This window comes from Bubalus kerabau, chromosome 4, assembly GCF_029407905.1.
Source record: "Bubalus kerabau isolate K-KA32 ecotype Philippines breed swamp buffalo chromosome 4, PCC_UOA_SB_1v2, whole genome shotgun sequence".
Taxonomy (NCBI): Eukaryota; Metazoa; Chordata; class Mammalia; order Artiodactyla; family Bovidae; genus Bubalus; species Bubalus kerabau.
The window spans coordinates 120,625,841-120,641,262 of NC_073627.1; the positions used below are offsets into that span (position 1 = coordinate 120,625,841).

The 15,422-nt window shown below is 44.2% G+C and overlaps 1 protein-coding gene across 1 annotated transcript in view; it reads right to left on the bottom strand.

The window, feature by feature from the left end:
- Positions 1-8,779, bottom strand: part of LOC129650163 (guanine nucleotide-binding protein G(q) subunit alpha) — a 318,833-nt gene extending 310,054 nt beyond the window's left edge. The window contains exon 1 of the mRNA XM_055578369.1: positions 8,508-8,779. Coding sequence (XP_055434344.1) covers positions 8,508-8,643 — 136 coding nt within the window. The 5' untranslated portion in view covers positions 8,644-8,779. The remainder of the gene's footprint in view (positions 1-8,507) is intronic.
- Positions 8,780-15,422: the final 6,643 nt, after the last annotated feature.

Here is a 15,422-nt window from a genome sequence, read left to right on the forward strand (position 1 = left end):
AAGAACCTATAATATAACGAACGAGCTCTGAAAAGTGTAGATCTTAAAATATCAGTTCACATGGCAAGAAAATTTCATTGCATCTCTACCTTAAAAAATAAATAAAACCAAAAAACCTACTCAGACTGAATGGGTATAATGAAAGCAAAGGCTGCTGCTCAAGCCACTGTCCCTATGGGGAAAGAAACACAGAAAGAGATGTTTTAAAGCTCTCAAGTAAGTGAGGTGAAGACATTCAAATCAACAAATGCAGAAGATGCACTATTACCCAACAGAGGACCCCAGCTCCTTCTCCCCTTCTAGCACACGCACTGCATCCTATTTTGAAACCGGGTGGCCTGTGATAGATGATCCAGCTTGGGATCGCTAGCTTTCTGTTGGTAACCACGCACCAATCTCAAGTTCCCGCCCTCTGGAAATGGAAGGAGAATTTTACATTTTGTTTGATAACGGCTTTTGTTTTGCAGACCACAGCGTTGCTGCAGAAAGTTAATCATCTCCCAGAAGCATATTCACAAGTGTCTTTTAATGCATTAAAGCACCCAACTTCCCCTCTCACCAGCTCACAGCCACATGATGTTTAAAAGAAGCACCAACTTGGAAGTTCCCTAAATCTTAAAGAAATGCACCCACCAGAGAATCTAAGGAATCCCTCCTTGCATTTGGTTAAGGACACTGCGATTAGAGTAAATGGGTGGGTGGGATACCATGGAAGGGTCTTTCGGGGGGCCTGCAGCAAAAAGCTGGAAGACTGAGTAATGGGTGGATGAGACTGCTTCATTTCTCTCTAGAAACAACTGCTCAGCAGCAGTCACCAGGAAATACATGGAAAAAGCCACCAATCACCCCACCACCTCTTCACCAGATAGAAATGTAAAAGACATAAAGTAAAAATGAAAACCATGAAAAAAAAATTCTTTAAAACCATAAAAGAAGCAAAAGAAAAACGCTCCTTCAAGTATTTACTAAGTGATGATGATTGAAAAAAAAAAAGGGGCGGGGTGTGAAATTTTGGAAAGAGGCAATTAATTCATGATTTCAGTTCTCCAAAGGGGGAAAAAACATGAGGCTATCTCTCAGAAATATACATGAACATGTTTCTAAACATCACTATCTACTTCCTGCAACAGAGACAAAAAGTCTAACTATTTTTCTTTAATTTGTGGATCAATTATTGTTCCCTTCTGTGAGGTTTCAGAAATATAATAGCATTAAAAACATTCTGGTTCTGACCACACCACAATCCATCACACACTTCCTTGAAAAAACTATTTTGTTTTCAAAGCAGTCAAACCACTCACAATCCAAAATTAATCCTGTAATAAAGGTGTGTAGAATCTTCAAATTTCAAAGGACCTGTGTAACAGTTTTCCATTCAAATTGCTGGATAAACTACGATCGACTTTTCAACCTGCAACAATTATGAAAATGTTCAACTGAATCATTTTCCCAAGACAATGAATGAGAAGCAGGCATAGAGACAAAAATGACTTTGCTTTTAAAACAGAAATTCTTTTACCATGCCCCAAGTGGCCCACAAAAGGACAAAGAGGTGTGGTAAATGGAGAACAAATCAATGATACCCATTAGAAGAAAGCAAGATGTTTAAATTCACTCCCTCCAATTGCTCTCTGCTTGCTTCTGGGAACCCAGCTGCCCACCCTGCCCCCATCATCCTACATCCACAAGTTCCCAGATACTGAGTCCCCAGTTATACCAGAATGACTGTAAACTGAGCAAGAGAAAGTGCTTCGCAGAGTTACCAAGAAACAAGGGCCACTATCTTTGTCCTCATGTAGCTTCCCTGGTGGCTTAGATGTTAAAGGACCTGGCTGCAACACAGGAGACCAGGTTAGATCCCTGGGTCGGGAAGATCCCGAGGAAGGAAATGGCTGTCCACTCCAGTATTCTTGCCTGGAGAATTCCATGGACAGAGGAGCTACATGAGTAGCCCCATGGACTGGGGCTACAGTTCATGGGGTCACAAAGAGTCGGACACAACTGAGCAACTAACAAACACATACAGCTTCCACTTGAGTTAGAAACACAGGGCAAATGGTCACTAACAGTTTCTCACAGTTAAAGGCAAAAAAAAAAAAAGATACACCGGCTCCGAGGAAATACTATATATCACTAAGGAGTTCAAATTCTCAAGACCATCTGCTTCCCCAGTTGTGTAATCCCCGGGAAGCTTCTAGAATGGCCTTCAGATTATTTTGTCTTTTTCTTTGTATTAAGAGCCAATCAAAAAGCCAGCCCCAGGAAGGATAACACCCAGAAGGACATGTCAGGCTGAGGGCGTCAACTGTAAAACAACAAGAACTGTGAAAATTGCTTGTAGTCTTTCCTGCCGGCAAATAAGAAACAAGGGTGTGTCTCACACAGCACATTACTTTATACACAGTAGGGGCTCTAATATCTGTTCATTTGACCAACATTCCGTATGCAACTGTTCTTTCTTATGGTACATCTGGTTTAAAAAAAAAGAAATTTTAGAGGAAATGTTTGTTTTCCCAAAACTGGCAAGTGTTTGTTAAATAAATGAATTTGAAGATCCTGATAACTCTATTTTTAAATAATACTAATTTTGTTCTTCAAAGTGAAATGTTAGGCTCTTAACAAAATATTCTGCACTGATTTCAGAAATTATGGCTAGGTATAAAGGTCAACCCCAGAGCTATTTAGCAAATTCAGTCTTTGGTTCTCAACACTGATATGGATGTTTATTTTGTTTATAAAGCCCAGATTCATGACGACCTAAGATTTATGAACTCATTTATGACAGAATATTTAGGTCCTTTTTTTCCTTTTTATTACATGGCAGATAAGAAATCAGACAGGTTCTTTACATATCAGTAAGGAAACAAATCATAGGTGATTTTCAAACAACTGCCTATAATTTTATTAGTAACAGCTGTTCACACAAAATAATGTTTGGGTCTGAGAATAGCTCTTTCTTTAATGGTACTCCATCCGGCAGAACAAGAAAACACTCACTGTTTACTGTAGTCACTTAGTGCCACAGATTTAATTATCAACAATCACACATTTTTCCTTCTATTACTATTTCACACTTCCCTAGGATTAATTCTGCAGAGATCATAACATTGCTTTAAAGCCATTATAAAAGTTTCCCTTTGAAAAGTCACTGCCCTCCCCCTTCAACCAGAAAACGAGACTTAAAATTTGTTGTTACAAATACTTGCATTTCCCTCAACCCAAAACAGAGAGTCTGGAGAAAACAGATTCTCTCCACCTTCTCAGGGAGAAAGCAATCTTAACCTTCTTAAAATGGCTTCTCTCTCTTTCAAATGTACCCTTTGAGCTCTCTTATTTTTCCTCTGTAACCCTCAATCCACACTTCCATTAATACCAAAAGAACTAATAACCTCCCCTTAAAGAAAAACTAATATGAATGCTGGAATCAAAATCATGCTTGGCAAATCTTGTTCATTTCTTTTCAAGTATAAGTTTGCCTGGAGCATGAAGAAAAATGTGTTCCTTTTTACTGCTAAGTTTAGCATAGCACGCAGCCTCACAACTGCAAAAGCTGTTTAAGGTCCTTAAAAATTCATCTGTAATAAAAATCATAACTTTATTTAATAGGCATCTCTGAAAACTGAACATAAGCCATCTCGTATAAAGTGCAGCTGGGTTGTTTGATTTTTTTAATGAAAAAGAGGCTATAAAATTTATTTGTAACAAAATGGCTACTAAATTATTCTTCTGATTCTCCTTCCTAAGTTTACCTAAAAATATTTGAATAGATATATACTAGATAGCTTCATTGTTCAGTAGGGTTGTAATTTGCCCCCAAATTCCCATATGAAGAAACAATACATTAATACATAAGTACGAGATTGGCAGTTATATGGCAGATCCAGACAATGAACCTACATGGTTCAAAGCAAAAATCTTACTCTGAAGGCTTTGTTATTTGGTCAGAGCTCCAGTTTTGATTTTTATGAGGGAGGCTGCCACTTCACTCTTCGGATACAAACTATAAATACTTTGTTTCCAAAAAAAAAAATAAAATAAGGAAAGAAAAAAAAAGAGGAAATGCATTCAAACAAATCCTGACATTTAGAAACATATTCAACACTTGGAAACTAAAAGAGTAGCAAAAATAAAATTAGTTGATCTTAAAGCAGCCTCATAATCACCATATTATGGTATTTCCAGGGAGATTCTGTTATTAGGGGGGCTTAGAAGGAAGCTTTCATTCTGCAGTTCTGAGTAGCCATCCTAGATAGCCACTAACCTCTAGGTTAACTTGGGCAATCAACACCCCCATCCTTGCGCCAGTAAACTCTACAGGGGGGTGGGTGGGGTGGGTGTTTTTACCCAGACCTGTATGAATGAACTCTCCACATACGCTAAATTTGTCAGAACACTCCCAACCTTCCAGGTACCTTCCTGCTCTGTAACTGTTCGCTCTTCAGTACAAATGTATATTGCTCAAATTAAAATCATTCTTTCTACAATTCCTAAAAGTTAACCACTGTGGTTCTTCTCATGTAATTATATATAGGCAAATTGTAAAAATCTCTTCAGTCACCACCTGTGCGCTAGAGAACTTAAAAATTCACTCTGCTGAGTGTGTTATGGAGAAAAGTAGATGGCAAAAAGATGAGAGGGTTAAGCTAGCTTCTACACACAAAAAAAGTAACCAAGACATGGTATGATTTCTTTTTTTTTTTCCTTTAAACTTTCATATTTTAAACATGATTGTTATCATTCCCAAATGCAACCAGCACAGAACTGTAATACACTGGTTCACTATGCGATAAAACATCTTACATTAACACTTCCTATCCCAAAACTAATTTGTAATCAATTGGCTCAAAGAGTTACACATAGTTATTTTCAAAGGTCATGATTTCCTCTACCCAGAATAAAAACTTTACATTTCTCCATGTCTCTATAATGTCTTCATTGTTTTATGGTCCCAATTTCTATTAGGTTATAAAGAAGCTTACTTATTCAATAAATACTTTCTGAGAGCACTCTATGAGTTAGAGATCGTGCTAGAAGCTGGGATTTTATAGTGTGCAACAGGGAATCTGTCCCTACCCTCCTAATAAGCTTCCAGTCTAGAACAGGAAGAAAATTTTCAACCACATTTGTAATTCAGTTAGAAGAGCAAGAACATATATTCTTTCATCTAAAACTGGACTAAACTTTGCCTCTTCAGTAAGTGGAATCCAATCAATAAAAAAAACAGCAAAATCTTTCTTGCTAAATCTTTCTATTTGATGACTAAGATCTGAAGAGTAAAGAGTTTAAAACATGTAAAAGAAGAACATGTTAAAGGGGAGAAAAAAATGTATCTTTAAGAAGCCGAAATTTTCAGAAAAATATAGTTGACCAGAAGCAGGTATTCAATGGCACTTGTTTTATAAAGACTTAAACACAGATTATATTAAATAGTGACCTATGTACCACCAAAGATATATTTAGTTAATATTTATAAATATTAATTAATTAAAGGAAGTAATGTATATTACATCTAAGAAGTATATAAAAACTTCAGATTAAAATATTCTCATGTATATCTGTGTAGACTACAGTTTTCTTTGAGTTGTCTAAGAAAATAAATACTAACATGAATTCTAAAATACTAAATGAATTCAGAAAATGAATAAAGAAAACAATTCAAAATTTAATATATTTTATAACAGGTTTCTGAGTTCACTTTTTAAAAAATAAGCATCAAAATAAGTACGTATCATAGAATCTGAAACATATTGGCATAATTGCTGGATATGTATCAAGGCAGCCCAAATTTCACTGCCAAGTCATCTAGGCAGGTAACCACTATTTTCTCTTGTTAATTTCTTCACAATATAAAATTAGCTAATTATGTGAACAAGGGTCTCCTGCCAAATACACCCATTTTCCTTAAAATGGCGTCATGCTTTGAACTAAAATTTACTTTGAAAATAATTTTACATTGAATTTCATTTAAATACAATGGTGATCCCTTAATTTAAATAAAGTAGTTAAAAATATTGGTGAATCTTTTGAAGGGCCTCATTTACATGAATGAAGATTCAGTGCACTTATCAAAGCAGCACATCCGGCATCCCTCAAAAGGAACTCCTTCTGATACCTTTCCCTGATTCAAATCAACCATCACTCCTCTTCCAGATTCAAAAATCACGAGCACACACACAAACCTACAGTGAGTATACAGCACTGACTACAAAGTATAGGTACTGCAGTAGTTATGTTACAAAAGCAACATACCCAAACATGGAGCTGTAGTAAACCTTACGTGATGTCTAGGGATTGGGTTTCTAACAAAAAGTTGTACACTTTTAAAGTGCTAATAAATGTAGGTGCTAAACCGATGTTCTATTTTTCTACCACTTCTAATAGGCCATATCAGGGGGCTGGGGTGAGGCTGTATTAAACCTTAGTCAAAAATCTAATAAGAAGGGGAGAATAAAAGTTCTCCACACTACCACTTCAGTGGTAAAATTGTTTTACTTTAATTTTTGTCCTTATAAAATTATCTCCAAGTTCACTTTTTAAAGCATAATATGCTACTTAAGTCCACAGTATGTAACTAAGTGTCCATCTATGGGTATTTCCCCAAGTCCTCCTTCTAGACATTCAAACCTAGGCCCTCAGACAGACAAATTCCCTGAGCTCTAAAATTCAGCTACTAGGAACCCAGGGCTGCCACATTTCAGGCAATGGGGTTGGCCTGAGAGACCTCAAATGCCCTATTCACAGCCAAACAAACAAATAAAGACTCTACACAGGGCAAAAGAAAAAGAAAAACCATCCTCAAGTCTTTCTAAAATACATGCTTTTCCCCTTAATCATGCACTTAAACTCCATTCTTGTCTCCTACCCACTCTAGTTTCTTCTCAATCTTGAGAATTCAGAAAACATTGAACTACACCTTTTCAGCCATGAGATGTAGCTCAAAATGAGAATAAACATAAAAAATAAAAAGATCTTCCTTTTGCAATTGCAGTTTTCCCCTTCCCTGGCTTCATTCCCTAAAGCCCGCCCCTTTTATCCAGGGTTTGCCTTCTGTTCTTTATAAACGTGCACATTTATCTAATCTGGTTTCAAAATGAAGACATTAAGCATGGCATGTGAATTAACCATTTGTAACTATTCGTGATCATTATGTTTTGTTCCTTCTTGTAAACGATCCAGTACATAAGCAGTTCCCTCCCAAAGGCAATTGGTTCCTTGAACCAGGAGACAGAATGCTCAAGATAAGAAGGAAAATGCATGCTTCTCAAATCAGAATTGACAATATTCTCCTCCAGAAATGTCTGAGAAACCTATTTATTACACACGCAAATATCCAGAACACGAGTGCAGACATTTTTCAGGCCTGTTACTGCAAAGCTGTTCTTCCTAACACAATAGCTCAGAGTTATGTCGCGCTGGCCTGAACGTTGATTCTGAACATTCTCCCAGAGATAATAATCAATAAAATTCCTAGTGGAGAAATGGCATTTTCTTGCTAACTTAATGTGAAGGCAGAATAGTGGGTTATTTTTTAGAGATTAAAGGGTCATTTTTTGGTGTTCACTTCCCGTTTTCCTTCTAGCCCAGATTCCAAAGATATTAAATGCTGTCCGTTTTAAACAAAAGGTTTCTATTTGTTCCCATTGCCAGTAATTGAGAGGCTGTACTGGCAACTATTGTGAATTCAAGCCTACATCTGGGTTGCCACATTAAACAAAAGATACCCATCGCTGTCAACAACCACACAGCACAACCCTCCCGTATCCCTCATCTTTATCTGGAAGGGATGGTGGAGACAAGAAACACGCCTGTCACCATTAAGAAACTCTTCTGGGTCCCTCCTTTCGGTGGTCTGGTGGCTAGAAAACAGCACTCGTGTGACACATATATATGCTCACCTCCCCGCTCCCGGAATATGTTAGCCCCCTTTCTTCAGAGAGCCAACCACTCGGCTCCCTCATCATCACTCCTTGGAGAATCCAGTCGCGAGTCTGTCCACCGTTCCACCATTCGCTCCCGACCCCTAAAAGCACTGATAAAAGATGCACACAGGCCACCCCACAGCACGCCCTGGCTCCTCTTGACACCTAAGGCCACACGCACACACAGTTCTCCGCTCCACCACCCCACCGGGCGCCGCGGCCACGACACTGGAAGTTCAACCCTCCTGCCCACCTTCCCACCCGCGCTTCTCCCCGAAGCGATTTGCCATTCAGCAGATGCACAGCAGACAAACGCGCACCCCGAGTGCACAACCCTCAGGGCTACCGAAAGGGACAAGCCGAGGCCCGGGGCAGAGCAGCCGCGACCCCTCTGCGCGTGCCTGTGTCTGCACGCGCGCGCGCGCCCTTCAGGGTGCGGGTAGTGGCCGGGACCGCGCCCGGGGAGGGCTGGGGCAAGCCGCCCGCGCCCGGGGGCCGGGGCCGCAGTACGGGGACTGGGGGTGGTGGGCGGGGGGGCGCAGAGGTCCGGCGGGAGGGCCCGCTGCGTACGGCCACGGCGGTACTCACCGAGCAGCAGCAGCTTGAGCTCCCGCCGGGCGTCCCTCTTGTCCCTGCGGAGCTGCCGCTCAATCTCGTCGTTGATCCGCCGGGCTTCCTTGGCCTCCTCGCTCAGGCAGCACGCCATGATGGACTCCAGAGTCATTCTTTCAAAGTGCCTCGCTGCAGCCCCGCCGGCACCCCCTGCTCACACGCGCGCACACACACCCTCCCGCCCTCGCTCCCCCGAGGCAGCGGTGGCCGCCGAGCCCCCGCCGCCCGGGCGCGCGTCCGGGACGAGCTCGGGGAACCGCCGCGGGGACCGCGGCCAGGGCCGGGGCCACCAGGTGGGCCGGGGGTGCGGCGGCTGGTGGTGGCTCGGGCTGCCGGGAGGAGCGAGGCCGGCGCGGGAGGCGGCCGCGGGCGCTGGCTCGGGGGGCGCGCTAGGGAAGGCCGCCGCGCCCGGCCTCGCTCAGACGCCCGCGCCTCCTTCCCCGGGAACAGGCGGCCCGCCTGGCCCCCCGCGCCGCCGCCGCCGCCGCCGCCGCCGAGGCTCCCCTAAGCCGTGCGCCCGGCGGCGAGAGCACATCCACCGGGGCGTCCCCGCAGCGAGCGGTCGCCGACGGCTCCCCGCGCCTGGCGCGCCGGCTCCTAGCTGCCGCCTGACACGGCTCCCGGGCGCCCTCGGCCCTGCCCGCGCCCACCGCCCGGCTCGCGCGCAAACCCGGCTCGCCGGCCCGCCCGCCCGGCCGTCGCGCGCTCCTCCGCCTCCGCCAGACGCCCACCCCCGGCCCCGATTGCCAGGCGCAGAGCGGCTGCTCAGTGCTCGCCCTCCCCCTCGCCACACACACACATTTTCTTCTTTCTCTGAACTGGAGCACAGATCCGGGAGGGAGGCGGCGGCGGCAGAGGGAGGAGGTGGAGGGAGGGGACGGGCGCGGGAGGAGGGGAGCGGGAGGCGGTGCCGCCCGGCCCCTCCTGGAAGGCTTTCCTGGGCTCGCAGCCGCCGCGGCGCGCCTCCCAGTGCGGCTTTCGCTTCGCTCGCGCCGCTCCCTGGCTGAGCCGGCCCCCTCGGGCTCTGCGGGCGCCTCCCCCTCCCGCGCCCTCGGTCGGGCCCGCGGGCTCAGCGGTCACGGCCGCCCCCGGCGGGAGGCGGGGCCGGGTCGCCGAGGCGCAGCCGGGGCCGCCGCCAACCTGCCGCTGCCGCCCCGCCGCCCGGGCGTGGTAAACCGGGAATATGGCGGCCTCCGCCAGCCGGCTGCCCAGTGCCTCCGGAGCACAGCCGCGGCTTCTCTGGGAAGGCGGGGATCTCGGCCCCGTAAGCCCCCAGCACCGACCGCCCCGCGAACACCCGCCCGGTTCCCCCAAAGGCAGCCTCGGCGCTGGCGCCTCCCGCCTGCCGCTCTGCAGCGCTGAGCAGACCCGTGGGGCGGCTCTTCGCCTAGTTCAGTGTTCTTTCCCGTTCCTATTTCTAAAACGCCATTCGGTTAGAAAGTATGTGCCGTCACCTCTGATCCAAGTTGAGTCGTAGAAAATATACACTCAACCGTGCAGTGCGGCTGGGGAGGACACGGGATTGTCACTGTCTCGCAGAGGGGCAAGGGAGACTTAATAGGTGAAACTATCCACAAAGTTCCTGGAGACAGAAATCTAAATCCCGAGCAGAAAAATAAAGCGGCCCAGTTTCCAAGAGCCTCCTTGCTAGCTTCCAACTTTTCATGCCATTGGAGTTGTTTTTGTTTTCTTCTTACAAGCTCTCCTCTCGTTTTTGAAAAAGGCACACGATATTTAACAGCCAAGTAAATCGACTTCACCATTCTAGACCGAGATGAAATTATGACTTATAAGAAAATGCAAAATAATGTGAAATAAGGATAAAGGAAAGAATGAAAGAAAAATGGGAAAACCAGGATCACCACAGCAAAATTCCATTCTGGTATTTTGTTTTTCCACTTTCGATTGAGCTGGTTTACTTTAAAATGTGGTTTGCTTATATTTTGTTGTAACATGTGACAGCCCAAAAAAATCCTTGCTCGTTCAAATTTTATTTGATCTAATAGCTACAAGAGGTGTAACTCATACTGCTTTCTGCCTTAATGGAGCCTCAGAGGAAATTGTATCTTAAGAAAGGAATCCGTTTTTCACATTTTATGTTGTTTCTGAGAAGTATCTAGTGCAACCTGTTGATCCAGAACGTAAAATGAGGGCATAATTCTACTATTGCTGCAGGTCAAGAGTGCATGTAGGATTGGCAGATGACAGGTGTGTGACTGCCTTCTTTCATTTACCATTACCTCCACCCCTAGACACACACATACCATGACTTAGATCAAACAAGTCCTCTAGACACAAGATCTATATTTTAGACTTCCCATTTAAAGGATATTTGGCCTAGAAAGTGCAGTTGCCCTTAGTTGAATTTAAGGATGCAGAACCTGGAGAAGTCGACTGTAATAAAATTTCACCTTGGCTAGGAAAGCAGAAAGGGCAAACTTCACCAGCTTCACCCCCTTATGTGAATGCTGTGAAATTAAAATTTAAAATTAACTGACTAATTAAACATTGAAATTCAACATGCCAAAATTTTAAATGGCATCAAGGGAAAAAAAATTATAAGTTTGCATCCTCTAAATATGGCTATACATGAGTTGCAGAGATAGAAAATATTAGAAAATCAAGTAAAAGTCAAGAATCTTCAAGTTAAGTGTCTGGTTTCTTAGCCAAAGATCTAAGATTTTTGAAAATGTCTCCCAGCCTGGGCTCTTACACTATCAGATACTCCATTTTGACTGAATTGACCGATTTTTTGATGAACAGAATTAAATTGTTTCAACACATTGTGGAACAATAAAAGTCTATTTTATCACCCCTGTATGCCTAGCATCAGGGGCAGTCCTTGGCATTTAGTAGATATTTGAATGGATTAGACAAATAAAGAGGAGGATGTTCCTTCAAGCACTGGGAATACATTGGGAAGTAAGGAAAACCAACACTCTCCAGTGATAAAGTCGTATATGAGTGTCAATAAGGAAACAGGAAATTTTCAAGTCTGAGCCCAGATCTATTCAGAAACCTTTGCATATGTATCTGGAAAGCATTTGCCAAGCAAATAGTCACATAACCTAAAACACGCAAACAAAATCCATGTAGAAACTACTGAAGTTGTGACCATATTCTACAAGCAAATATGCTAAAATATTCAACTAAATGTGAATCGTGTTACAAAGTCTTAGTTCATTAAGTCAACAAATGTATTTATTCATTGCCTACCATATGTAAATAACTCAGATGAAAGTGCAAGAAGACAGATAATAGGATGAATATAGTCCTTGTCTTCAACAGGCTTGAAGTTTCAGGGCATTATGTAGCTCTAAACACAATAAAAGAAAATGAAATCAATTTGTATTAAAGTTGGGATACAAGTAACACTGCTCTGCTCAGTCGCTTCAGTCGTGTCCGACTCTGTGCGACCCCATAGACGGCAGCCCACCAGGCTCCCCGGTCCCTGGGATTCTCCAGGCAAGAACACTGGAGTGGTTGACATTTCCTTCTCCAATGCATGAAAGTGGAAAGTGAAAGTGAAGTCACTCAGTCGTGACTGACTCTTAGCGACCCCATGGACTGGAGCCTACCAGGCTCCTCCGTCCATGGGATTTTCCAGGCAAGAGTACTGGAATGGGGTGCCATTGCCTTCTCCGACAAGTAACACTATAAAGGTATAAAAAGGAAGGGATCCTTCTGTTCAGGGGAACTGAAGAAGACTTCACAAGAAAGGGGTCATTTGAAATGAATAGGTTTTCAATAAATGTGTTTCTACATCACTTAAAAGTAAATCTGCTATTTCAAATCACCCCCAGATAGACAGTGAGAAGATAAACCATTTGGAGAATTCAAAGGCAATTACTGATGGCTGAAAAGCAAACCACAAAAACCTAGGAGCAGTGAACACCAGAGGAAAATGGAAAACTCATCTCCTCTGTGGCATTCTACCTCCACCATCATGCAACCCTGCTCTCTGGGCACTGGCAAAGAGAAACAGTCAAAGGGACAGTTCGGTCTCCAGCAGTGATGCTAGGGTCAAAGAATGAAAAAGCCACAACCACACTCACAAAAGACGCTCCCAGGGAAGGAATAGCACTTCTCCTGTTTCCAGAATCATCTAGCATGGCTGCTTCACACCACACACTGCACCACTGTCTATTTCTTTCTCATTCTCTTTCACAAGATTGAGAGCTGCTTGAAAGTAGAGACCTTATCTTTCATAACTGTTTTCAGGGCATCCAAAAGAGTGCCTAGCCTGCAATGGATACTCAGTAAGAGATGAATAAACACAATACCAGAACCTACATCAACAACTCACAGACTGTGCCTGCCACAAGCAGTGCCCTATGCCAGATGCCTGAGGCATACAAAGCCCTTAAAGTCTTCATAATCTATTTGGGCAGGCAGTCTGCATGCATAAAACAACAATGTGAAGTGAGAAGCCCTGGCTCCTAATGAGAAAGACTTGCTAGAGGGAATTGGGCAGAAGGAGCAGTTATCCAAGCCACCATGCAAAGCAACCTGAAGATATATGGGTAGGCACACGATGGCTACCTGAAGGATCAATTAGAAGTCCTCCTAAAGCACTGCAGCTCCTACAAGAGCTGGGAAAGAGCTCCTCTGTTCTGTGCTTGCTGGCAAAGCTGGCTGACCAAGGAATAAAAGTGGCCTTGCTTTGGCAGAAGGCACGCAGGCAGGCCCTGGGAGACTCAGAGAGCTATAAATAGCGCCACCTAGAGGACAGTCTCATAACAGCAGAAAGATTACGGTGTTTCTGGTATAGAAAGGTTACAGGGTCAACAGGAGGAGAAGGGGGCAACAGAGGGTGAAATGGTTGGATGTCATCACTGTCTCAATGGATATGAGTTAGAGAAAACTCCAGGAGATAGTGAAGGGCAGGGAAGCCTGGAATGCTGCAGCCCATGGGGTCGCAAAGAGTTGGACACGACTTAGCGACTGAACAAATGCATGAAAAAGAATGCTTTCTTCTGAAAGATAAGATACTCACACTGCAAAGTCACCAGGCATATATTCTAGATAGAGTAGAGTAGTTCAGTGACATCTTTTCATCACCACCCTTAGAAATGCATCCAAGTGATCCTCTGTGCTTAGTTGCTCAGCCAGGTGACCCTATGGACTGTAGCCTGCCAGGCTCCTCCGTCCGTGGAATTCTCCAGGCAAGAATACTGGAGTGGTAGCCTTTCACTGCCGGAGAAGGCAATGGCAACCCACTCCAGTACTCTTGCCTGGAAAATCCCATGGACGGAGAGGCCTGGTAGGCTGCAGTCCATGGGGTCGCTAGGAGTCGGACACGACTGAGCAACTTCACTTTCACTTTTCACTTTCATGCATTGGAGAAGGAAATGGCAACCCACTCCAGTGTTCTTGCCTGGAGAATCCCAGGGATGGGGGAGCCTGGTGGGCTGCCGTCTATGGGGTCTCACAGAGTCGGATACGACTGAAGCGACTTAGCAGCAGCAGCAGCAGCCTTTCACTTCTCCAGAGGATTTTCCCGAACCAGGGATCGAACCCGGGTCTCCTACATTGCAGGCAGATTCTTTATCATCTGAACCAATACAGAAACCCAAATGATCCTCTGAAAGTGAAAGTGAAAATCGCTCCAATTCTTTGCAACCCAGAATTCTCCAGGCCAGAATACTGGAGTGGGTAGCCTTTCCCTTCTCCAGGGGATCTTCCCAATATTGGGATCCAACCCAGGTCTCCCACATTGCAGGCAGATTCTTTACCAACTGAGCCACAAGGGAAACCCAAGAATACTGGAGTAAAAAAAAAGGAAAGTCTATCCTTTCTCTAGCAGATCTTCCCAATCCAGGAATCGAACCAGAGTCTCCCGCATTGCAGGCAGATTCTTTACCAACTGAGCTACTAGAGAAGCCCCCAAATGATCCTCTGGTTCTAATCAAATGTATCTGTATATTTTGTGCTTACTCAAGGGTTGCATTGTGCTTGCCAGGTGGAACTAATGGCAAAGAACCCACCTATCAATGCAGGAGATGTAAGAGATACGGGTTTGGTCCCTGGGTCGGGAAGGTCCCCTGCAGGAGGGCATCGCAATCCACTCCAGTATTCTTGCCTAGAGAATCCCATGGACAGAGGACTATGGCGGGCTATGGCCGTAGGGTCGCAAAGAGTCGGACATGACTGAAACGACTTAGCATGCACTCACCCGAGGTTAGCATTATCACAGGCAGCATTGTATCTCACAGTGTGAAGGCCATCAAAAGCCCACTGCACTGGAAGGTCCTACCTACAAGGTTGACCACACGGGAGCCATTTTTAAGCTGAGTAGACCAATGTTTCAGCCAGAAATGTCATTTACTAAGGTTTAATGAATCAATCAATGAGCAAATGAATGAATGTATACTAAAATCAAGTAGTGAGACATAAGAATTACCCATATCATGGATTAAAATCCTTTTGACACCCAAAGGATCAGTAATGACTTAGCTGATATAGGAACTTCCTGCCCTGTACTTACTACAAGTTGGAGCCATCTGTCCCACAAGACTTTCTGGTTTTGCTGGACTCCAACCTAAGACCAAGGCTACAAACTCCGTGGTCTCTGAGCTATAGAAGGGTTGCTTTAGACTCAGTGGTACTTTTGCAAAAATTGAATTAACTGTCATAACTTAAACATTTAGTGATTCACACAGAAATGGGTATTTCAGTTCTTGGTCAACATCTGGCAATCCTAGCCCTGTATTCCCAGATGGCAACATTTTCCACCACCTGCTTTACTCACTATTGCTGTAAAACCTAAACCAGTTTAGATTCCACATTATAGTAACATGCTGTATGTGTGGGCATTCCAGGTGGACCCTGGAAGGCAATTAGCTAGGTGAGGATTGGATTTTGAAATTAATCAGGTAGTTGACAGAGGCA